Source organism: Cuculus canorus, chromosome 3 (assembly GCF_017976375.1).
Source record: "Cuculus canorus isolate bCucCan1 chromosome 3, bCucCan1.pri, whole genome shotgun sequence".
NCBI lineage: Eukaryota > Metazoa > Chordata > Aves > Cuculiformes > Cuculidae > Cuculus > Cuculus canorus.
In genome coordinates, this window is record NC_071403.1 from 96,599,234 (window position 1) to 96,625,962 (window position 26,729).

Consider the following 26,729-nt stretch of genomic DNA (forward strand, 5'->3'; position numbering starts at 1 on the left):
TTCTAGGCAGCAACTTCCCCACACACCACCAACTTCCTGGCCTGAGAGGCAAGCAGAACTTTTAGCAGGCATCAGTCATTGCCAGTGTTAATGTAAGATTACACTGAGGTCCGCTTACTTAGGAGGCTTTAAGGCAAGAAATCAGTTCTGTTTCTCACATATCCCTCACACTGGATCTCAGCAATACAGTTTAGCAGACGCTTTCTTAAAAAGACCAGATATCATTTGTATTCCATTAATCTCTCCTAGAACCCTTCAGAAGAAATATTACTTTAATTTTATACCTTCCCTGATTCTTAAAAAGCCTGTGGTAGCTCATGGAGAATGGATGAAACCTAATGCCCATTAGTGGCAAACTCCCATCGGGCAAGTTCTCCTTCAGTTTTCCTCAAGTAAGACTCTCACAGTGCAGCATGATTGTCCAATTACTATGAGATCACTATGCTTACTACAAACAGAACAATGAAGTTTATTAGTAACCATTACTCATTTTCTACAGTGGTTGTGAGCAGACAGTGCTGTTTGCCAAATGTGAGCAGCAATAACAGTTTGTATCTATGCAGAGCTCATGCAGGGCTTCACGGGTGATTACCAGCAGGCAGGCTTCGTTTGTTTGTAAAAAAAGCCCAGCAATTTCAAATTACAGTAACAAAGCAGTCACTACACAAATAAATTTCCAGTAATTATGCAATTTAGACCCAAGAAGGAGTAGAGTGCTTTGTTATTGCCTCTTTTTACACTCCAAAGAGACAAATAATAGATTTTACTCTACTGAAGATATTTAAGGAGTCTTTTCAAGCTTTAATATAACCAGTAAATTGAGCTGTACAGTAGATAAGAACTGTAGTATGGACTAATTTGGCCAATGTCAAAAGCAGTTAAATCTTTTCTCTCTATCAATGCAAGAATGACTAACCAGTCCAGAACTAAAGTGTCTTTTGTACATTCAGGTGACATGCTAGTCAAAAACAGTGTCACAGATCAATGTATCACAACAATTAAAGAAAAATGCAAGCAGTAAGTAAATCAGTCAAAGTGTTATTTTTCAACTTAGAAACAAGTTATTCTACTACTAAAAAATGTGCACTAATTTTGCAATTAAATGGGGCAGGTATCTTAAGTATTCTGATATTGGTGTGCGGGCCTAATATTTAAAGGTTATGTGTAACTCCATAGCCTTCCTAAGAAGGTGCTCCTCTTCGAAAGATCATCCTGCCGCCAGCTGTTACTCCACAGCAGCAGTGTATCTTAGACAGCAAAACACTGCTTAGAGCTACCACAAGAGGTGTAGGTAGCAAGAACACAGAGACGTGCATTACCTTCAACTCTAGTCCTTCATACCAACAGAACGAAAAGAGCCCTTTTCTATCTGAGACTCTAATCCAACTTCTTTAAAGACCTTTTAAAATGCTTCCGAAGAATGAAAACTAACATCCTTTAAGCTTTTTAAAGCACATCATCCATAAACATATGCAAGTACAAGCTTTCCACGACAGAACTGTTCCTATGTATGTTATTTTTATGACTGATCCGAGATCCAATTCAGTGTATTTGTCCAGACAGGGCACACACAAACCAGATCTTATGACTTCAGAGCATTAATGTTAGCAAAAGGAGGCTTAGATATGGATTATGGGCATTGATGTGTTTGGACTTTGCACACTTTGGCATACCGATATCTTCTATTCTTAAGATTTCAGTAGAATTTCCCCTTACTCCGATCACTAGGCCATTTCAACACCGTAGGTGCAATTCTATTTAATCCAGCTATCCTCTAAAATAATTTTTTTTCATATTTAAGTGATCCTCTAAAAATATAGGGTGGAGGAAAGGTGCCTTTTGATTTTTAAACAGAAAAGCTGCAGCATTAACATTTAAGATTAAAAACAGTGAGAAGACAGATCATTAAAAGACATGTTGTTTTACCTGATACACTGTCTAAAACACACTGGACAACTTCTTCTTTGAAAATATCAAAGGCTGGAAATATACTAGGGATGACACTCCTAATCCCTAGAGGAAAAGGAAATACGAATAAACCTGCCCTTCCCTTTCTTGTCTCAAAGTTCCAGCTGCTGGGTAAGTCCTATACGAGGCATGGAGCAGAGCGCTTTCAAAAACACAGATGTTTAGAACTACAGGGTACATTACCTCAAAATACCTCATCTTCTTCAAGCTGACTGCTAGGTCTTTATAGCACTTAAAATGTGATTTATATCACTTAAAATGGATTCATAACACTTAAAATGAGATTCATAGCACCAGTAGGCTTGACCTAGCATCCCTGCTCTGATCCCCAGGTACAGGAATCCAGTGAAGGTCCTCCTGGAGCTTTGGAAGCAGCTGTTGCTGCCACTGCAACCCTTTCCACAGCAAAGTGGGCAGCAGGTCTGAGCCACAAATCTGTACACGCCATTCAGATTTCTACCAGAGTCTGGGTGATTCGCACTGAATCCCTTCTTCACACTGCCAAGGAGACATGGAGTTTCTTTTCACTGCCTGCCTCTCCTTCCCTCATGCAAATTTTTCAAGGATTCGTAACATAACTAACTCCTCAGTATACCTGCCATGGGAAGGTATATGATGTTTATGATACATCATTTATCATTTTTCCTTTTTTCCCCTGCAATTACCTTCAGATGACAGGTTGCACAACAATTTACTATTATTACTAACACAGAAACATAGAATCATAGAATGGTTTAGGTTGGACAGGACCTTGAAGATCATCCAGTTCCAGCCCCCTGCATGGGCAGCGACACTTTCCACTAGATCAGGCTGCCCAATGTCCCATCCAACCTGGCCTCGAACACCTCCAGAGATGGGGCATCCACAGCTTCCCTGGGTGACCTGTGCCAGTGCCTCACCACCCTCACAGTAAAACATTTCTTCAAAATATCTAATCTAAATCTGCCCTTTTCCACCTTAAAACGTTACTCCTCATCCTATCACTACTCTCCTTGATACAGAGTCCCTCAGAGAATTCAACTCACAGGAAGGATTTCAGGGAGAAAAATTTACCTCAAATTTCAGACCATCCATCAACTTATCCAAAAACACCACAGCAAAACAGCAGTCTTCCACGCGAGTTTGTTACAGTACCCTAAACTTGTAAAGGCACCTTCTTCTGAGCCCAGAGGCACAGATGTCATCCTGAATATACATGGCTGTAGCAAAGTTACAGCTGGACAACTACGTTTGTGTTAACTTGTGCCAGATATTAGCTATTTGGGAATTTAAGGAGACAAGCTTCCCAAATCAGGCATTGCCAGAAACAACATTTCTGATCTTATTTAAATTTATTTAACAATGATAAAACCTTTCAGCAGCTTACTCATCTTGATATATTTCGTAAGTTAACTCCCCAAATTATTTATTCCAATACAAGAATCAGAATCCCAAAGAAGAGAAGTACATGGTAAACTGGGTTGAGACACTGAGAACACAGGTGAAAATGCATGAGGAAAAAGTACCTATTTAAGTCTATTTTCCTTGTTTAAAAATCTATTCTAGTCCTCACTGCATAAATATTATAAAGTGTTTAAGCCAGAAACAATAGATGGTAAGATTTTGCTTGCTATTCATCATTCCAAAATTACTGCATGTGGTCACAGTGATCCCTTGTGCTCACACTCACACATAGCATCAGTATCAGACCTGGGTTTTTTCCCAGAAAGGAATCTGAAAGGAAGGGAAAGTACCCTGTCTGGTCCTTTCCGACAGACATACAGAATGAACTGTTCCCAGAGAGGGTAAGGTTTCAAGAATAGTGAAGGTTGAGAAGAAGTATCAGGATGAAAAAGAAAGATATGCAGAAGAGATGACAATTTTCATTTGTAGATCTATTTTCTATGGCATGGTTATAGTCAAGAATTCAATGAGCACACAGCAAAACTCACATCCATAATCTGGAGCAATTTGTTCAGACGTTGCATATAGACCACATTAACACATTCAACATATATTTGTCTTAAGACAGTAAAAAAGACTGCTAATTTTTTGACTCAAAGGACTGTCTTGATTAAATAGAATTCAAATAATGCAGAATCTACTATAAAGTTGTATAACTTCTTTTTAATTAAAGCCTTTTATTTATAAGTTTGAATGGACACAATTTGGTTTATTGTTTAGTACCATAAATAGGGAGACAAAATATCTGATTTGTTTTCCTAATACCTTCTTTATTTTTCAGCTCTAGAAAAAGTTCAGACAAGCTGCACTCTTTATCTTACCTTCCTGATTGAAAGCTCTTCCACCTGCTGTATCACATAGTGAATTATGTCACTGTGTACTGATTATAAGTGACACTGGTTTGGAAATATTGGACCACAATCTTTGTTGTTATGCTCAAAGGACACCAGATGGTGGTGGAAGACTCTTTAATAGCATATCTGCATTCCTTACATAGTAACATTCATGTTTTCTTTCTCTTCAGGCTTCCTTATCTCTTAAAAACTACACTGCTAATAGCTTTGAGACAAAACCAGCCATACTGGGTCTTTCAGCAGCCTAGCTAGCATAATAACCTGTTTGTGAAAGTGCCCTAAAGCAGACACCAGCAAGAAGAATAAGAGTGAGCCTAGCACAGACAAGCTTTTTTTTCCAAGCAGCCTCCCCAGTGTTACCTCAGCAGGTAACAATGGTGCACTCCATGTCATCTGGCTTGTTCCACCCCATTCCATTTCCCAACCTGGCCCCAGGAACCTTCAACAAGGTTTACCAGACTACCATTTCATGAAAACAGAGTCTGGCACAAATCTCCTCACTCTACCAGCTTAAAACCAGGCACTATGTTATTAACATGTAAATTGGACCCACTCTGATAAAGCTGTTTGTAACATTCACTTAGAAGTTCACATATTCGCAAACTACAAAAAAAATTGTTTAGCGCTTTAAGGAAACACTGTCCCTGTTCATAAGGCTTCAGAACATAAGCTATTTACTTTCACCATTTTTTGCTAGGTTTTTTGCTAAACCCATTATTTCCACACTTCCTTTCTTGTTCAGACACAGTTTAGAAACAAAGGCTATTCCTACGTCTAACACTGACATTCCTATATAACATACCAAAACACATAAAAAGACTGCAAAGCCTTTGGGCAGTAGTGATCGAAGATTTTAACTGTAAAGGCATAAGGGTGTCATAATTCAGGGTTTCAGAGGGAAAGCTGAGATTTCTTAGATAATTGAGACTGACCCATAATTCACTCACAGCCATAACTATTCACACAGCTTTGAAAGCAAGAAATCAAATCAGCTGTGCATGAACTGATTTTTCTGGCAGTGAACGTTTAATACATAAATGAATTAAATTCTTGGGCAAACATTAAATATCAACAGTTCCCTTTTTTCTTCTGTTAAAAATAACTCCATTTTCTGCTTAGACAGTAGTCTCAATGTTCCTGTGATTTTTTTTTTTTTAAGAACACCTGGTGTTTTTACTGAGAGACACCACACAACTTTGCAAACGCAGAGTACCTTTTCATTCTCTGTTACTACTACCTGACATTGCAATGTCTTTACTATTTGTGCTAAAGTTCGGTTTCATTTGACACCTCTAACTGGGAGAGAAGACAAAAAACACTGCTGTTCGCAAGTCTGCTTACAAAGGCCAGCAGGCCAAGAGATGCTTTCCTCTGGAGAGTGCCTGGGAGAAAACACAGATTTCTATATTAACCTTGTAGGTAAGAAGATCAGTTCAAACTCTGGAAGAGAATTTAAACCAAGGCATTTGCTAGTAGCTCAAATAGTTTTTAACAGTTCATCTGTTTTCTGCACTTCATTCCTGCTGCATTCTTTGAATACTAAATATCTACAGCTGCCAACTACTATAAACTATAAAGCTCCAAGCCAAAACCAAAATTAAAATCTTATCCAGTAAAGCTCTGATAATAGCAGGCCCATTGTTTTTATGGCTAAAACGAAAAAGCATTACTCATGTTGCAAAGCAGTCCAAGACCAAACATGGTAGGCACCACTGTTCTAGGCTCTGCACTAACACAATACAAGAAGTCTCTACACTAACAAGCTGACAAGTCTAAATCATTTTAGGTAGTGCATATAAGCCTGGGGCACAGTGTCCCACAGACTGAGAAACTAGAAACGTAGTGCAAAGGAAAATAAGGGAGGGGAGAAGTCAAGTGAATCCGCTGTGACGCACAGGCTAAACAAGCAGAATCCACCTGGGAAACAATTTTCAGGGAAAATACTTCAGTAAACACTGATTTAAAGCAACTCATATTAAAAACTTACACTTTTTTGTATGACTATTATACAGATTGAGAAATTTATCGTACACTATAAACAAATTCATTTTTCATAGTATTTTTAATGTGCTGAAGACTCTGCTGCATGACTACATATTGGAGTGTTACAACTACAGCTTTCCTCATAACGGTGATTTATCAAGCACTTCTTTTCCTTCTCTGGAAGAATATATAGCTGAAATGTGGGGTTTAGACCAGGACTGAAAAATGAACCATTTAGTAGACACCTGAAAAAGGTATTTGCTATATTAGTGAAGCTAAGTAGGCTGAGTCCAACTGTAATAATTCAGAGGAAGAAATAGCTGAAAGGGATGCTTGCCCCTACCTTTTGCTGCAGTATGAGAAAAGGTAACCAAATTGAAGTACATCTAGAAAGTGCAGAAGATGAATCATGGGTGCAAGAGAAAAAGTGTGAGGTCATGAAAGGAAGTATGTATGCGACCATGAACACATACATGCATGTTCTTATACACTGACTTCCATAAATAGTAATAAATTGTATGAAAAGCAGTAATGACTAACCTCCACATTTTAGTGAAACTGTGCATCAGGCTCACACAGCAAGGCAGAGCTGGAGGTTTGAGTCCATCCATTTGAAGGAGAAGAGCGGGAACACCATAGAGAACCAGGTATTTCACATAAAAAAATAGTACCTGAGCTAAAGCCAGGCCACCTGAAAGAAAAAATAAAGGTGAAAAATTATACCTTAAACAAGCCCTGAAATGCATCTAAAATCTGTTAATACGGATTACTTCCATACAACCATTATTCAAAAAATTAAAACAAACATTATAAGTTGATTGATAGGATATACAATAGCTACTGTTACAACAGCTCTAGGGCACATAAGCACATATGATCATGACTTTAAACACACACAGACAAAACAGTACCATCCTGCCAATACGAAGACATAAGTAAGCATCTGTAGTTCCATTTGCAAAAATCTTTGGACTGTGAGTATTGACTGCTATGAAAAACAAACACTGACTTACGTTGAGTTAAAAATCAGAACACGGCAGTATAAACAATGAATATTTATCACAGGGATAATAAATTTTTTATCTTTGGAAAAAAACCCAACCAACCGCTTTTCACTTGTTTCTCCAGAACTAGTACAAGCAATGATTATCTTGGCAGCTTATCCCATGTACTGTCAGATTATTTGTGTCACGCCAAGCACCCCCATAAGATCCTTCCTGCTACAACCAAGGCAGGGAAGACAAGGACTCCACTTGGCATAACGCTTAAGGCATATTTCAGTTTCTAAATTCATAGGAAAAAGGCCTCCTTGAGGTGCTCTACCTGCCTGATTTCCAAAGGAGAAATTTTGGCACTTTCTTTGTTCACAGCTTAACTCCAGGTTACGACATGAAATGCAGCATCTTGCATAGGTGAGATGAAAATCATACCGGCTATTCAGAGCTATTACTCACATGAGTAACAACTATAAGAAGGAAAATCAGTAAGGAGCAGACACTAACATCCTTACAGACACTGGTGAGAGTTCTCTCCTCCTAAAAGCTCCACTGACTTTGGTGAACTTTTCCATCTGACTGATAGCTGACATCAGTAAAACTAACTCCAAAGGAGAGAAAGTAAAATTATTATAATTTGGAAGACTAAAAAAAAATATTATAAAATGCAATTGTAATCTCTCCTTTCTTTCCAGTGTTTTGCTTTCCCTCACTGATATTAACCAACTTGTGATTTGACAGGATTACTTCAGATATTTAATATAATTTTAAAGGCTTCCAGTATACTGTGCTTGGACACAAAGTTTTCAATGTGACTCCTTGACCATCTAAACAATCCGCCATTTTCTTTGGCAAAGCATCCCTTCTGCATTCTGCTGACTAATTCGTATTATGGATGATGACCAAAAGTTAAACATTAAACATTCATCTAATATGTAACAACCTAGGGTAAAATTCTGACACTAATAATGCAAATTGCAAAACTCCTGCTGGACTACACATGGCCAGAATTTTCCTTCTACAATCCAACATTTTTAGTTTTAATATCATGATTCACACATATGATATAAGAAATAGTAGTGCCATACAAGATAAAATTTGATATTAGAATACCTAAAGCTTATGGTGTTTTCCTTCAGGGAAGTAGTCATCTAGTACTCAATAACATTCTTCCCCAGAGGAAAACAATCAGAAGCACAATTTGGATACCAGCCAATTAGCCACACATTAGATTACTGCTAAATCATCTATAAAGCCAACTTTCTGCTTTAATTCCCATATCATTCAGTTTCTCATTTCTTTTCCGACAAATTTCATTGGAGAGCTGAATGCTGACACCCACACAAACCAATTAGGAAGATCACAGCTGCCTGTGCACTGGTAAAGTCAAAAATCCTTTGGCTGCGCATGCTGGAAAGACAGATTTAGAAACATAGACTGCCACCTTCCTGAGATCCCAAAATAAAAATATTTTACTTTAAATACAATGATGAAAGATTCAGAGTTCTCAAATACAAAGTTAAAATACACAAGTTTCAGGTTGCAGAACAATTTACTATTATTACTAAAACAGAAACATAGAATCGTTTAGGCTGGAATGGACCATAAAGTTCATTCAGTTTCAACTCCCCTGCCGTGGGCAGGGACACCTTCCTCTAGATCAGGTTGCTCCAGGCCCCATCCAACCTGGCCTTGAACCCCTTCAGGGATGGGACATCCACAGCTTCTCTGGGCAAACTGTTCCAGTGCCTCACCACCCTCATCATGAAAATTTTCTTGCTAATATAATCTAAATTGTTCCTCTTTCAGCTTAAAACCATTACCCCTCATCCTATTACTACACTTCCTGATAAAGAACCCCTCCCCAGCTTTCTTGTAGGCCCCTTTTAAGTACCAGAAAGCTGCTATAGGATGTCCCTAGAGCCTTCTCTTCTCTAGGCTGAACAGCCTCAAATCTCTCAGCCTGTACTCCTATAGGAGGTGTTCCAATCCTTGGATCATCTTCTTGGTTTCCTCTGGACTCACTCTAACAGATCCATGTCCTTCCTGTGCTGAGGTCTCCAGAACTGAACGCAGTACTCCAGGTAAGGTCACATAAGAGCAGATTAGAGGGGAAGAATCACCTTCCTCGACTTGTTGGTCACTCTTCTTTTGATGCAGCCAGGACACAGTTGGCTTTCTGGGCTGCAATCGCACATTACCAGGCACACACTGTATGCTCTGCATGCAGCAATTCTAAGACTCACAATACCAGAAGTGTGAAGGTCTCTATCAAAATATGTAGGCTGAGTTCTCACCAGTCTTCAATACATCCCAACTGTGTGAGTTCTGGCCACGCATGCAAAACTACGGGCAAGATTCACAGCTGCACAATACCTGGGGTGCACTGGCAACAGGCTCAGGCTTTAAACCTCCTTGCATACGTAAGACACTCCAGCTGCTTTGCATTTGCTCCATTATAGCATAAAGTAGCCAGAAGTGCACCATTAAATATGATTTAAAACCACGTAATAAAAAAGGAAAAATAAATTTAAAATTAATTCTAGATTTCTCAAATTCTTAAACATCACATCATTTTTCCTATAATGTACAATTTAAAGCTTAAAAAGAATATTCACATAAGCATTATCTTAAATTGGAAACAAACTATATCAAGTGTATATAAAACTCACACCTACGGGTAAAGAGCATTGCAAAAATGCTGGGTTTCCCCCAGTATAAATCAATGCAAAGAACTCAGAATCAAGGTTATTCTTTTTAAATCTGGAAAATGTTAAGGGATTTAAAAAAAAAAAAAAAAAATCAAGCTAAAGTACTCATACAACCTTAAACCCACGCACTTCAACAGTCAAGCTCTTTGAAATCCCAGATTAAATTAACTTTTATAGAAATTAATATTTTCAATTTAACATCTTGCAATCCTTAAATCATTCTAAGCTTTCCTGTGCTTTAAAAATACATTTATAGACCTTCGAATCTAATTTACATTCCTCAAATTTACTGCAAAAGTGCATTTCATAACTTTCACAAAGCTTCGTGTCAACGATAACTAGAATGTTAACGGAATTTTGATTTTTTTGTTTGTTTTCATATTCTCAAAACACTGAAACAAAAGATTTGGATCCAAGTATTAGAAAACACACTTGGTATTTTTCTGTCTATAGACCATCCCCAAAACTCATGGTCAAGAATTATAACTTAGCGGGCAATTTTATTATAAGAAAACAGCACAGATTTTACCCTTTTCACAGCTACATTGACCCTGTGACATTAAGAATTGTATTAGAGTGGTGCAAAACATAATTGTCATTTTTAACTATCAACTTTAAAGCACTATATCTCAGTTGATAATAAGATTTATTAATGAAAATAAGAACCAAAATAAGAATCTATGATTTTTTGCCAACACAAACCAAGTCTATTTATTCCAGTAGCATAGAATCCTGGAGTCCTGAAACTGATGTATTCTTCAAAGGTGCTTTGAGGGGGCGCTTGGTTGTAGAAAACCTCTTGCAGGAAGTTGTTAAGATGTTTGAAAATATGGTAATCGGTCGGAGAAAGGCCTAGTAAGCTGAGTGAGGTAGCTTTTGGTAGCCCAGCTCATGCAGCTTCTTCCAAGTCATTTGCAAGACATGCAGTCAGGCACTGTTTTGAAAAAGGAACTGGTCCTTTCTGATTGACCAATAGTTGATGTAAATGTTGCAGTTCATGGTGTATTTTGTTGATTTCCTGGTAATACTCCTCTGTTATGATGATTCCAAGAGGATGCAAGAAGTTGTAGTGGATGATTCCCCTTGCTGACCACGAAACGGTGACCATGACCTTCTCTTGATTCTTTAGTTTGGGGAAGTGTTTTGACGCCTCATTTTAGTTCAGCCACTGCACCGAAAGCCATTGGTTGTCATATAGAATCCATTTTTCGTCATGTCACAATGCGACCGAAAACCTGATTGGTTGCATTGCTCAAAAGAAGCACAGAGCAGACTTAGTAATGGCATTTTTTTTTTTAATTTTCACTGGCACCCATTTATTAAAGTTCTATGGTTTTGAAGTTTGGTGCAAATGTCAAACCAACCATTGAACGGTCAACTTCTATTTCTTGTGCAACCTTTCATTGTTTTCTATGTGTCCGCTTCAATACTGGCCCTCAACTGGGTTTTGTCTATTGATGACCACAACCCTCATCTTCAAGGCTCTTGTTTCTGTTATGGAATTTTTAGAACCAATGTCAAGCTGCACATTGATTGACAGTCCCTTGGCCAAATGCTTGGCTGATACAGTCCGTTATGTCCTCTTTTGAACTCATACAACAAAATCGCTCAAGTTTGCTTTTTTCCATCTTTAACTTAACAGCATAATATACAAAAGAATAAACAGTGAAAACAAAATCATTAGCATAAGTAGAGCGAATTTCGCACTTTAAAATTATATACTACCTAAACACAGTTAAATAAAAGTTTAATCAAAAAATACACAACAAAAGTTTACAATTACAAAAACAGCAACTGTTTTTGCACCAACCAAATAGATGCTTGTTTCTGTCAAGTACAAGAGCAGGTCCAACTAGAAAATACATCTCAGAAATATGTAGTCATATTTCAAAAGGGTTACGGACACATGGCATAAGTCTAATAGGTAGCAGTTCAGAATCTGGGGCCATATCATTGAATTCAAAATATGAGGCTACAGGGTTCATCTACCCTCTTATTTTTTATATGCCTCCTCTCCTACAGAAAAAAAAATAAATTTATCCAGGGATTCCCTCAAATTAAAACGTCCATGATAGAATATGGCTGTACACTGGGAGAGGATAAGCTAGAGACGTATCTCAGCAATAACACCAACAACCATATGATGCACTAGGAGTTTCCCTCTCCTTAAATCAATCAATAAGAACATGATTACTGAGAAACTCTAAACACCAGACTACAGCATCTTCTTCACAATGGGACACTTCTTCCCTGACAGTAGCCCCAGACTGGATCTACTAAGACCTTCTTAGTTTGGTATTGACCACAGCAGGAGGGTACACCTCACACTGGGGTCAGCTTTCATTTGAACATACAACTACCAAAGTGCCAAGTCAACTTGGCACAAGCTGCCAGGTAAAGAGAGCTCTACAGACAGTGCCAGCAATCCAATGTACATTGTGCTGGGCTGTCCTGTCCTCCTGTCAGGGCTAACCACCCACCCACATCTGCCACACTAACTTGAATTAATGCACAAGTGACAATTCAATTCCGTTATTCCTGCCTCGAGTCATTGAAAAAGCACATCATGCAAGAAACATGACACAACTTCATTCCATTACTTGAGCAGAAAGCAATGCAATGAATAATTAGACTTACATTGCTCAGCAGCGTTCTTCACTGCTCCTTGGCAGTGCTTTGAGAGAGGCACCAAAACCAAAGGAATTATGAAACAAAAGAGTACTACAGGGACTTGTGCAGCCCAGCTTCATATCCTAGCCTTCAAGTAGCACACAAGAAGCAAGAAAAATCCTAAAACGTATGGAACAGTGGCAGGAAAGTACATACCACAACGTTCACCCTGAAGGCTAACTGCTTCTTTTTCAACAAACTTGAATGGACACAAGATCCAAAGTGAAGTTACTTAACAAGACTAAACAGAGCTGCAAGGGACTCTTGGTCAAGGGACAGAGAGGTCTGTCTTCCAGGTTACTTAAATGAAAACCAGAAGTTTTTTCAAAGACAGACATATGCCTTAAAGCCACCTACCTTCAATACTCTCAAAATATTTACAGCAGGCATTATGTTCATTAGTAAATACTTGCAGGACAGAGCCAGTCCAATATTGCAGTATTTGGTGTCCAGTACCACAGCCGCAGCTTACTGTAATAGTAACTTCTTAACCACCAACACATCCAGGGCTGCTCTCAATCCATCCTCCACCCAGCCTGTATTTGTGATTGCCCCAACCCACGTGCTAGACCTTGTTGAACTTTAAGGATCGCAACAGTCCACCTCCTAAGCTTGTGCAGTTCCTTCTTGGATGGTATCCCTTCCCTTCAGCATATCAACCACACCACTCTGCTTGGTGTCATCAGCAAACTTGCTGAGGGTGCACTCAATCCCACTGTCCATGCCACCAAAAAAGATATTAAATATACTGAAACACATATTAAGTGCATATATATGCACATATACATAGGCACAGAGCACACATATTGCCCTCTACTGACCAGAGTCCAATGCACAAGTGCCTTTCAACACACATCATTCATCATATGTGACCTCTAATGAATGCTTGACTGGACCATACCAGTGCGTGTATCAATTCCTGTTTCTTGCTAGTATAGTAAGAGGCATCTCCTTCAATTCAGAAATCACCAAGGCTTTTTCAAAACCCAATGTTAAGGCCTGGGTTTGTCTGCTTTCATTCCTCCTACCTAGCAATACACATCAGACAGCGGAAAAATCGAACTAACCACAAAGGACAGTGGCTTATGCGTTAGCCTACATCTGCCTACGTATCAGCACTCAAAGCTCTTGCTGTTTTACACTATATTCATCAGCACTCATTCCACGCCCCCCCTCCCCGAGTCAGACATTTGAATGAAATACCAAGGAGCTGGGATTTGGCAGAAGTCAAGCAGGAAAACAGAACTGACAGGCACTAACTGCTATTTTCAGGCCACCTTGTTTGTAATTTCTCCCCCTGTTCTTTTCATGAGTACTGTCATTTTACACTTTTCAAAAAGAATACAAACTACAAACACAGGAGATTAATAAAGGATGAGAAATACTAATTCTTAACTTCTTCCCTCCATGATCCCTATATGCAAAAAGCTCCTTTGTTTAAGTATCCAGTATAACCTGCAGGGAAAACCACTTTAAACCAAAGTTTAGACACACACTGTAGGTTGAAAAAAAAACACTTTAAACCAAAGTTTAGACACACACTGTACGTTGAAAAAAACCACACAATATTTTTTACTTTAGGACACAGCTCAGCGAGTTCAACTGTAAGCTGCTTGGAGGACCTAGATGTTATATTAAGAGTCGGCACACCACCTTTGTGACAGTGACTGTCCCATAAGGTACTATTCATAAGTACCTACAGAGGGACAAAAGAGAAGTAGACTGAGGTGGAGGAAGAAGTAAGATTCCTGCTGTTGTTTCTACACTCACCCAAAGCCCAGTATGACGCAGCTTCCAAAGGCAGAGCACTGCTGTAGAGAGCATGGATATACATGAGGTGAATCATCAGTTCAGCCAGGCACCACCAAAAACAAATACGAATTATGCCCACTATTAAGATGCTGAGATTGGTCTTCAAACTGAAGGCTTCTTGACTTCTCATCTAAAGAAGAAATACAAAGATGTTATATGGCACACAACTGACTGTTTTACTCAAATACTCATCTTGACAACTTTTCTTAAAAAATTTAATTTGCTATTCATTACTATTACTAAGGGGACCATTTAACTACACCATGTGGAAATCCCTGACATACTCTTGCAGGAGATTGGTCTCCCCATTCTCAGTCTCAGCAAGCCATAACAATAATCAAGAGGCCAAACATGAATGCACACTGCAACAAAGTGCTGTAGAAAGAGCCAAGTACCATCAACCTGAACAGAATCCAGACACTAATTTCTGTAACATGATGAACCTCTAGAGTTAACTGAGAAAGTTTAAAGAAAGTACTGCTACCAAAGAGAAATTTCTACGAAGGAGGCGGCTTTCTAAGCCACAGCCCTACCAAACACAGAAACAATGACTTCTTGCTCCTCAAATACCTCCAACTTCGACCAGCTGCATGGGATTGATTATTTGAGGACAATTCTTCACTTTTCTTCTGTAGCATTGCCCATGTCAGCAAAACCTAAAGGACATGCTGAGCAAATAGCAGTTAAGCACAAGTTGAATACTGAATAAGACAAGGCTTGCAGTTGACAAGATTCTAAAATGCCCCAAACTCTGACGCTAACTATAGTGAACACATTGGTATGCTATTATTTTACTTTCATTCCACAGTAAAAAGAAAACATGATCAAATAACAGAAACACAGGACTACCTAAAAATGTATTCGTTCTGTATCTGCAACATTTTATTCTCCAGTCCCTAACTAGCCACGAAAAATGCACGTACAAAATAAGCAACTAACTCATCTGCAAATAAAAAAAACCTCCCTCATAGTTGCATACACACAGAACAGCTAACAGGCAGTTAGCTCTGCTCACTTACAAATGAAGCAGGACACGCATTTCTAAGATTCATTTGTACCACCTAGATGAAAGCTTGAAGACCACCATTTAATTGCAAGGATTTGCACAATAGGCCTTCAAACCCACGACTAGAACCTCTACGCCCTGCTTCAACCCAGAAAGTCAACAAGGCCATTGATGAAGTGTCAGTGTCTCTCACTTTTGCCTGGCAATGGATGCTGTGCTGGTTTTGGCTGAGATAGAGTTAATTTACCTCATAGTAGCTAGAATGGGGCTATGTTTTGAATTTGTGCTGGAAACAGTGTTGATAAGTTAAGAGATGTTTTAGTTACTGACAGAGTAAAGGCCTTTTATGCTTCTCACACCACCCACAAGCAAGGAGGCTGGGAGTGCACAACAAGATTGGAGGGTACACAGGTGGGACAGCTGACCACAAAGATATTCTATACTGTATGGCATCATGCTCACCATAAAAAGCTGGGGGAAGAAGGAACAGTGCATGCAAGAGCCAATTTCTTTAGTCATCTCTAGTAATTTCTTTAATTGTCACTCACCTTGAAAAGGAACTGCTGCAAACTTATGTTTCAGGCAACCTACTACCTGTTGCTACAGTTATGGGAAGGTGCACTCAGACAGAAGGAGGAAGGGGCAGCTATCACTTCTGGTGCCAGGACAACCTTCTCTGGGCACTGCAGCATGTGGGGGAAGGAGAAATCATCTTTTTGCTAAGCCACTGCAATTCGTAAAAGAACTTTGCCAAGTCCTTACTGTTGTAATTCCACTGAGTTTTAAGCAAAGCTGAGATTTAATAAGAACCTTGCGGGCAACTGTTCACTTGTAGTTACTGCACAGACAATCAAGTATTAATCTCCCCCAACCCCACTGAGTGGGGCAGTACAGAGGCGACATTCTAAGTGATGGCACATTGTCTTCACAAGCAAAAATTATGCATGATGGAGTCCTGCTTTCCTGGAGATGGCTGAACATCTGCCTGCTTATGAGAGGTAGTCAATTAATTCCTTGTTTTGCTTTGCGTGCATGTGCAGCTTTTGGTTAACCTATCAAACTCTCTTTATCTCAGCCCACAAGTTCTCACTCTTATCCTTCCAATTTTCTCCCCCAATACACTGAAGGGAAGTGGGCAAGCAGCTGTGTGGTGCTTAGTCACCAGCTGGGATTAAACCACAAGAGATGCCAACTGCCAGCATTGATATTAGACTCTTTGGGCCATACAGCAGTTCTCTGTCTCCATCTCCAAGATTTCTGCTTTCCCGTGGGCTCAGAAGGAGCCCTCATCTCAGTCTCAGCTTCAGTTAAGGGGTTCTACAGATGGTCTTTTCTGATAGCAGCAAGAAACACAATCTTTCTCTGTGCGCTTCGAACCAACTGCTGGGCACTGCTAACTGCAAAACCCTTCTCCAACCTCAGCTGTCACAGCAGTATCCTCTGCTCAGGCAAGAGCTCCAACAATGCACTTCAGCAAACACCAACAAGAAGCACATTAATGTTGTTCAGTTTGTTCCATTTGATTTACCAAACACGTCTGTGCATATTTAAGTGAGAACTTACTGCAAATACAGGAAATCCCATTCTCGATCTTCCTTTTTCTCCTCAACACCAAAAATGCCAGTGGTCTTTGCTGAGCAGTATCAGGTTATCTCAGTTCCAATGCAAGACCCCCCCCAGACAATTTTTACTACCAGCTATGCCTAAGCTGCTGTCAACTTGGAGTCCCTTACATCTTCTGAAACACTCATTGGAAAAAAATAATCATCTCTCTCTGCCAGAGGTACATGAGTATAGGTGGAATTCAAGACACTTCAGAAGGTACGAAACAATAAACAGTAAAAACACTACCTCAGCTTCTATGCAAGTCTACGTGGACTTTTCCTACAACACTCAGCCCAGGATAACAACATTCATCTCTGCATCTTCCAAAGCTACTGAAGTCAAACGAGCGCAGGACCTGTCACTAAAAGATCCACCAGACTCTCAGTTTTGCTTTCATATAGCCCAACCTATTTATAAAGCCCAGAGAAGCTGTGGATGCCCCCTTCATGGAGGTGTTCAAGGCCAGGTTGGATGGGGCCTTGAGCAGCCTGGTATAGTAGGAAGTGTCCCTGCCCATGGCAGGGGGGATGGAATTAGGAGATCTTTAAGCCTCCTTCCAGCCTAAACCCTTCTATGATTCTGTGATTTGTTGTGGTTTCAACAGAACACTTCCAAATATGAACAGAAGCAAGCAATGCTTAGGCTTCTATACAAAAACCTGAAACAGCACTTTGAAATGCCCACTCATCCACTTAATCCAAATAATGTTAGCTATATACATCATGGGATGGTGGTGATTTCACCTCTTACTCAAGTCTGCAAAAAAAAAAAGGAAAGCAATAAAGGATGGAAAAGAGCTTTTCTCCCCCTGCCCCGTCATGTAGAAGCAGCCTGCAAGGCATTAGGGAAAACTATATTCAGTAAGATCAGCAGGTTCTTCACGTTAAAGGAGCTACTTGAGGCTTGCTAAAGTCTGAAAAGTGTTTCAAGTAAACCATCACAAGGGGAAACCAGAGTCTTCAAGAACTCTCAATAAAAACCAGCAACTTTCTATGACTCCGAAATCTGTTACAGAATCCATTCTAGATGCTTTTAATGAAGTCAAAACACACATGATAACCCTCCTTTTCTGTAGAGGGTTTTTTTTCTAAAGTACGTCATTGAGAGAAAAATATTTACTTCAGGAGAAAATAGAGATCAGTGTCATCTGGCCTTCCAAAACTACTTACTTTGCTTTCCCCCTTCTCTAACATGGAGTTGAATCAATCTCACTCCACCCAAGCACTATATATAAAGACTTACTTTGACTAAGTAGATTTTCAGCATTAGTTACCAGCCTTATGCATGTTCAGCATTATGCCATGACTGGCGTACAAGCTTCAACATCCAAGACTGGTTTCTAACGGCAGCCTTCCCTTTTGCATGCAGCATACTTCACCACTTAGAGACTTAGAGAAAAGGATTATAGATGCAGACTAGCAGCAGGAACATTTTCTGTTTCAAAGGCTCATCAATATCAATTTTTGCCAAGTAGGCAAGCAGAAAAAATAGGAACTCAGGCTTACCTGTAAACTACATTATGAAGCACAGTTAAAAGAGCATCTCAAGGAAAACTGGATTAAATTGTCTACCTAACTTTCTCATGATTGGTAGTAAAAACTCTTTAATCCCTTCTTCAAAGTACAAGGTCTGTGTCTAGATTTAGCAGCTGAAAAGAGATCATTGTCTGCTTCAACAGTTTTTCACACAATTCACCTGAGACACAGATGCCCTGAAAATCTGCAGCTGTGTGATCTTAAAAACACTGTTACCTGCTTACTGAATTCATCAAAGTTCACAAGGGGCCCATTATGGAGTGTGGGATAATAAAACACATATGCCAGCATCCACAGGAATGAGTGGGATGACTTCTGGGCAGGTCTATGCCAGCAGTACTCCAGGCTGAAGCTGGTGCAGAAGAGGCAGCGGACAGATACAGTGAAGAGCAGCAGGTAATACTCATTTTCCGTGTCATACCACTTTCTCTGCAAGACAAAAAGCCAGATCACGATGGTGCAGTGCTGTGTTTTCTGCACAGAGATGCCCACTCAGATCCTACTTTTCAGGTTCACCAGCAGCATGAAATAATTCAAGTGAACAGCAGCTGGAATAAATATTTGAAGTGAAGAGCACTACTTAATGCATGACCAAGCACTGGCTGTTGATGGAGAAACAGCCTCCAGAGCTACTGCAACCAGCAAAGAGAGACAGTAGCTTGATTTGAGGAACACAGTAAGTTGTAAAGAACAACGACAGCAGGAGAGCTTTTCTTACAGGAACGTCATTATGTCCCTCAGATTTGGTCCAGTAATACAATAGCCAAACCAGCCAGCAATGCTACTGACAGGTGAGGAACTGCTAGAGCTGACACCAATGCTGCAGTTCAGATCTGAAGAGAATCAGTCACTCTTGAGAAACCTGAGGCTGGAAAGACTCTACTGAGCCTTTACTGGGTTTTGAAACTCCCTGTCACACCCGTATCCAACAACAAAAATATATAATCACAAAAAACTTGGAAATATCCACAAACATAGTTGTACTGTTTACATTTGAACTACCACAGGCCCTTTCCTCCCCTCAGCACGGCACAAATCTGCCTACACCATATGAAGAAGCCCTACCCACTCACCTCCCCTCTGTGCTCCCCCTGAACATCAGGACAACAAGCCTTATAACAGATGCCTATTTTCTTCCCCTTAGTCCAAGTAAATGGAACAAGGACACCTCATAACTGAGCAGCAGTTTCTCTAAAATCCGTGTTGTTAAGTAAAAGCCATTAAAGAAAGAGCAAAACTGAGCTTGCACCAGCCAGCTATGAGTAAGCAATTCGTCTGGTACAAATCAAAGCATTAGAGAAACAGTTCCCCTTTCCACGCAGAAGCTTGCAGTCACTAATAAAGTACAGTCATAGATTAATAGAATGTCCTGAGCTGGCCTCTATGATCCTTGTGGGTCTCTTCCAACACCTGTCCCTGCATAGGACAACTCCAAAATTCACAATATATGTCTGAGGGCATTGACCAAATGTTGTCTTGAATGCTGTCAGACTTGGCACCATGACTACTTCCCTGGGGAGTCTGTTCCAGTGCTCCACCACCCTCTGGGTGAAGAAGCTTTTCTTAATATCAAACCTAAACCTCCCTGGCACATGTTGCTGCCATTCTCTTGAGTCCTATCATTGGTCACTAGAGAGAAGAGATCAGTGCCTGCTCCTCCTCCCCTTGTGAAGAAACTGCAAACTGCAATGCGTTTACATGAATTATCCCTTCAGTCTCCTCTTCTCCAGGCTGAACAGACCAAGTGACTTAGCCATTGCTCATACACTTTTGCCTTTAAACACTTCATCAACTTTGTGGCCCTGCTCTGGACACCCCAGTAGCTTTATATCCTCTTTTGATACTGTGGTGCCCAAAACCATACACAATACGCAAGGTAGGGCTGCATGGTCAGGCTTGACTAAGCAACTCCCAAAAAATAGCACCTTAAGTTCATACAATTAAAGCTCCAATGAACAGGAAACATTTACTAGAACACTAGTAAAACATTATCATACTCCAGCTCTACAGAATACCACTTACACATTAAGATACACACTTCCATCACAATCCACCAGTCAGCATGATTGAGAAATAAGGTTCTCCTAAATGGAGAAACTCCAGCATGAGTCACTGCAATTCTACTGTCTATGGCTCTTCAAATCAATCTCTGCTTACATCAACCAAAAAAGGGAGAGTACTGTCAAAAAGGTAGCTGTCATAATGATGAAGACCACCATAATTAATCAGATGCTTACCTACTCCTTCTCACATTACCTTGGCATCTTCCACAGCTGGTATACGTAAAGTGGATAGCAGAATAAGGGAGCACAACCATGTCAGGAGCGACAGCTGAAACTGAGCCACAGCAAACGAAATAGTTGCATGTAACAAAATGACAGCAAAGCCCTTGATTCCCAGTAACAACCAGCAGGCAGCCATTCCATAAACCATCAAGCACCATGGTTTATACTGTTAGAAAAAGAAAAATGAACAATTTTTAGTTTGATTATTTCTAAAGCAAAAAAAAAAAAAAATAGCACTCAATAGCTGTGCTGTCCTACACAAAGTCTATAGCAGAAAAAAACAGTCAAAATTAGCAATACATATACAATAACAGAGGGAAACACACCTGTTATTCATAAAGTTGGAAGGGAAGGGGTTTCTGTAGCAGTCTGTGTGAAATCCAAAGCCTCCCTGATCTGGGGGAGACCATAACTTTCTCCTTTCCTTCCTAAAATGAGCAGGTGCCACTCATCTCCCACAGTCATGCAATCACTTATCAGTCATGCCAAAACCCAAGCAGTCATCAATTCAGTCTTGGAAGGGAATAACTACACTCTTTTGTGTACAGGTCAAATGTCATCAGTTAATGTGAAAAACACAGCACACTACGGCAACTCACCTACTCACTCTCACCTGTGTGTCAGTACAGACCTACCCAAACAATTCAACACACAGAATGGGATTTCCCACACTCAGTAGTCTCAGTGCCAAGTTTTCCATACTCAGAGTAAATGGAAACCCACAGAAACCCCCTGCTGCAAAGAAAACCCATACATACCTTCTCCACCAAGAGCCTAGACACTTGTGATACCAGCAGGTGACCAGCCAGAAGCCACAGTATACGTTCCCTTCCCCATTCAATCCAGTAGCTCCACTCGAAGTCCATGGGGTCCTGGGGCATCAAGGGAACAAGTCAGTATCTGGCCATAAAAGCATGCTCTTACAGGGCAAGGAGACATCTCCTTATCACAGCAGGTCTGTTACCCAACACCACAGAACTCAGCACCTGGTGAACATCTCTTTAAAGCAACACAGTCTGATCATTTACAGTGGTGAGCTCCAACAGCTCCATTTTGAATTCCAACGGTGTGAAATTCAGAGAGTTTCAGATGGCATCATGACTTCTAAACCCCATGCTACCACTGAACTTGACCAAGCAGCAATCACTGCTGTTCCCTATGAACACCATGGGACTTTAACTACAAAGTCAGCAGGGAGGCATACATACACACTCCCTCCCTGAGACAGGGAGTGACTATACACAGATGCAGCCTGGAATAAAGGTCCCACTTCTCAGGGCTTCCCAGTCCAACCCATTCTTGCTTTGGTTCCCCAATAGGCAGCTTCTTGGGAAAATATAAATTAGTCTGCTACTACTGTTCCTGATGATCTCTTCAAACCCAACAAATTCACACCTCTGCTTGCCCTAATCCATTTAATTTTTAGTTTGGTTGGGTGTGGGTTTTTTTTCCTTTAGAAAAAACAAAAGGATTTTGGACTATACTTAAGTCATGTGAAGTTTAGCCCAGAATTTATCTTTTTTCAACTTCTGTAAACAGAAAACACTTGTCATAAAGTGCTTTTAAGAGGCAGCAGAGAAGCAGAGCACTGCCTTCCTTGGACACACCTCTCTGCTGAAGGATTCTGAGAGCAACTCCCACTTTGCCTTGCAAAACAGAGCTTGGGTGAAAAGGCACCTTGCTGGAAGTTACACTCCATTTCAACAAAGCCTAGGTGGCATCAGATGAAGTCAGGTCAGCTGGAGGTTCCCGTGACTTCAGGTTTTTAACTAAATTAGGTAAGAGAGATCAGGTGGAAGCCATACAGAGCCTCCATTAAAAGTCCACCTCCACAAATACTTTACAGTTTTCCTGAAAGCACACGTCAAGTGTCCCTTACTAGCAGTAATGGCAGGCCTGAACACCAAAATGCTTCCGTGGATGTGCATTTCCGGTTTTGTGCAAGTCATCCTCATTATTAGCCGCACTTCTTCAAAAAGATTTAAGGTCAAAAGCAAGCAAGGTGGGGAGAGAGGTTGGTTGTTTTTTGGTTCAGGGTAGAGGGGTGCTAGTGTTTGGGGTCTTTTTAAGACCAATCGTATTACTTTAAGCCCTTATGCCTCAAAAATCTGTTCTCTATGCTGGACTACAGGCCAACTAAGAGGGAAACACACTCGCTGATGTTAAACGTTATCCAAACTGCACAGTGACAGGAAAAAAGGCTACAGGAAATGTTAAGGGTGATCACAGCTTTTAAGGCTGCACAGTAAAACAGAAAGCTATTAAGTGATACATCAAAGGAAAAACACTTAGGCCAGGGATCAATAAAAGAAACAAAACTTTGGTTATGCTTCTTAGATCCAGACACCTGACAAGTCCTTCCTCTTTAGAAACAGACTAAAATTAACTATGAACATCCAAATCTGCAAAGTTACTACAAATATCTTCAGAAGCTAAATCAGAAGCTCAAGTGAGCAAAGGGCATGGAGACATGAGAGTAGCATACTGCCACAAAATAAAAGATGCTGATACCAGTCATCTATCCTACCTTTTTAAGGCCCTGAAAGAGAGTTCCTGGTTCCAGCCCAAACCTTCTGTCCATTTCAGCTTCATACTCTGCAGAGAAGAGCAAATCTTTGCTAAGGACACAGCAGCCACAATAGACAGAATCAGGAATGCTCAGATGCTGAAGACCACTGTGTTACTGCATTGCCTCTGTGGGAGGCCTCTGGGTTCCTCAGTGGGAACACTTGAAGCCAGAGAAGGGCATGTCACCATGTCACTGCTCAGCAAGTAAACTGCCCAACGAGGCTCTGCCCTCAGCAAAGTCAAAGCCACCGAAGTGCCCAGAACCTATGCCTTGATTCCCCCTTGCAACAGCAGCAGGTAGTGATCAACCTTTCATCACACAGGACCTCCACTGATCATTGTTTTCCCTCTTTCACACTGTCTGGTGTCTCCCATCAGAGTAGAAGCTGTCACAGATGTGACAGTGACCAGTACAAAGCCACTCCAGAGCCTCTTCCCATGTAGCCTTTTGCCATCTCCACAAAAGACCTGCTGCACAGCCCTGTACTCACCTACTCAGCACTTCCTTCACTGCCCTGCAAGTGCATTACTGGCACTCCTGTCCTTCCCTTAAGCACTTTTAAGAGCCACCTAGAGTCATTAACATACAACACCTCCTGATTAAAGCCTAACAAGATGCAATACACATTTTCCTAATAAGCCTCTCCAGCTACACTTATTAGATAACACTACTTTAATTTCCCTTAAAATACTGATGTGCCAGAACACAGCTTCTTTCTATCTGCAAATTGTATTTAAATTGCACTACTCTGCACTACACAGCCCCACTGAATCCAAACCAAGACACTGTAGCAGCCACCAAAAGGTTACACAAGGCATAGGCAGGTGTTTGGAGACCATCTGACCCCAAAGCTACACAGACATCCCAGCTGTTGCTCTGAGCCCACAACCCAGCACAAGAGCCCCAGATCTCCATGCAAGGCGGCAGCTTCATGGTCTGTTTAGGTCCACTGCAAATCTGCCAGTTGGCTTGTATCAAACACGTGAGCCACTGGGGTAAGAAGTTAACATAATATGCTGGTCTGTGTTTCTGTAGCATTCATCATGACGCGACTGTGGATGCAGGCATCCTCACAGCTGAGGGATCATAAGAGAGTATCACTTGTATAAAGGTGTCCCAGGAAGAGTGTGGCAGCTCCAGTGTTAACAGTCCAGGTTCAGTCCCTGGTAAGCACCATCAGAAGATACAGCTGCTTCTGAACCACCCATCTCCAAGGGGCTACAGATGAGAGGGTTTGAAACTACCCAGGAAAATCCCCAATTCAGACCCAACTTTCCCGAACTTCCTCCGAATAGATGAGCTTCAGAGGTTTCCCTCATCAGTTCCCTGACAGCCAAGTGCCAGGGCACCATTCACAGAATCACAGTGTCCCGAGCTGGAAGGGACACACAGGGATCGAGTTCAACTACATATAACAACCCCAAAATTCACATGTCTAAGGACACTGTCCAAGCGCTTCCCGAACCACTGGCAAGGACTTTCCCAGCAGCTGAGGCAAAAAAACCTTAGGACAAACCTCCCCGTCCAGCAGGCACACGGCTCCTACTTCCTTGTCCAGGGCTGCTTGCAGCCGGGAAGAGCAGAGCAGAAAGCGACACGGCGAGGACAACCCAAGCCGAGCAGCCTGACCAGCCCCGGGCTGGAAGCGGCGCGGGAGCAAAGCGCACCCGGCACCGCACACTTACTTCGAGACACTCGGTGCGCTTCGTAGAAAGCGTAGAGGTGCGAGCCCACGCTGAGGAGCCCATAGAGGAGCATCTCCCAGCCCGGCAGCAGCATCGCACCGGGACCCGCTTCCCCCCGGGCCGAGCCTGCAGGGAGAGAAACAAGGGGCGGGGCGGGGGGGGGGGGGGGGGCAACACGCTTCGCCCCGGAACGAGGACGGGGCGCGCGCGATCTGGAGGCGGGGCGGGACGGGGCGCGCGCTGCGGGGGCGGGGCGGGACAGCGCGCGCGATCCGGGGGCGGGACTGCGCGCGCTCCCCGCCCCTGCGCGCCCCCTGGCGGCCGCCGCCGGCACCTGCGAAAGAGGGTAGGTGTTCGTAGAATCATGGAATCAGAGAATATTTGGGGTTGGAAGGGACCTTAAGGATCACCTAGTTCCAACCCCTGCCATGGGCAGGGACACGTCCCACTAGATTAGGCTGCCTGAGGCCCCATCCAACCTTGAACACCTCCAGGGATGGGGCATTCTGGCCAGCAGAGAGGCAGCCAGTCCCCACCTGGATGAATAGCGGAGAGTGCAGTACCAGCCTCTTATGGATCAGTTAGAGCATCACTAGAAGAAAGTCTGTCTCTAGTGGATGTTTGTGTCTCCTTTTTTCGTTTCTTTTATGCCCCCCTTTTTTGTTTCCATCTCCTCTGAATGCTGTGCAAAGCCAGACTCAATAATCAATGCCAATTTGATTATTAAGTAAGGTATCCTTCAATGCGACATCAAGCATGCAGGGAATCGCTCCACCTAATATGTGTGCAGCTTCCAGTACAATTCACAAAGGCTATATACAGTCAAACCTGCACACGCTGAGGGAGACAGAGTAGGACCCACAAATGCAGTCAAACATTTAGTTCATTACCTACAATGTTACAGTTCTAAGTCAAGTATATAAGAGTAAGTCTCAACCAATAGTGGTATCCCCTAAGGGGTTGTGAGGGACTGTACGACCTGTGGTTCTATGATTCCATCAGAGTGGATATCAGGAAAAAAATTTCCACAAAAAGGGCCACCGGGTGCTGGCAAAGGCTGCCCAGGGAGGTGGATGAATCACCATCCTTGGAGGTATTTAAAAGACAGGTAGACTAGGTCCTCAGGGACATGGTTTAGTAGCAGATAGGAATGGTTGGGCTCAATGATATAAGAGGTCTTTTCCAACCTAGTGATTCTATGATTCCATGATTCTGTCTAGAGTTCAGTGATAAAGTCTTTTTATGTTTCCACAAGGTTGCTGCAGGTGAAGTTTTTGCAGACACGCCGGTGCTCGGAGGGATTGGATTCACGATGTTATATTGACGTCAGTGGGGGTCTCAGACCAGCTGAGAGGGAGTTCCAATTATGACCTGCTTCTCTCATCCTCTTATAGTCCCTTCTGGAGTGATAACATCTGGGATATCAGCCAGCCCAGCTCCTTATCTTCTTTACCTTTTGGCCAGTGGCACCGCTGGTAAGGTTCACAGTGGGTTGCTGTGGCCGCTTCTGCCGCTGCAACCTCCACCAGTGTTTAGGGATATGAAAAACTCCAGGGTCATACATCAAGCCATTTCCAACACACAAAACTCAATTTCCACATGCATAAG

General features: G+C 41.6%; 1 protein-coding gene across 6 annotated transcripts in view; it reads right to left on the reverse strand.

The window, feature by feature from the left end:
* The window catches only part of HHAT (hedgehog acyltransferase), a 147,074-nt gene extending 121,811 nt beyond the window's left edge, over positions 1–25,263 (reverse strand). For 5 of the 6 annotated variants that reach the window (XM_054063711.1, XM_009559503.2, XM_054063710.1 and 2 more), the window contains exons 1-7: positions 25,122–25,263; positions 23,395–23,462; positions 21,626–21,739; positions 20,839–21,033; positions 18,799–19,011; positions 14,395–14,566; positions 6,789–6,939 (exon numbers count right to left, since the gene is read on the reverse strand). In XM_054063711.1, coding sequence (XP_053919686.1) covers positions 6,789–6,939; positions 14,395–14,566; positions 18,799–19,011; positions 20,839–21,033; positions 21,626–21,739; positions 23,395–23,462; positions 25,122–25,215 — 1,007 coding nt within the window. In that variant the 5' untranslated portion in view covers positions 25,216–25,263. The remainder of the gene's footprint in view (positions 1–6,788; positions 6,940–14,394; positions 14,567–18,798; positions 19,012–20,838; positions 21,034–21,625; positions 21,740–23,394; positions 23,463–25,121) is intronic. The other variant, XM_054063712.1, reaches the window with a different exon arrangement.
* Positions 25,264–26,729: the final 1,466 nt, after the last annotated feature.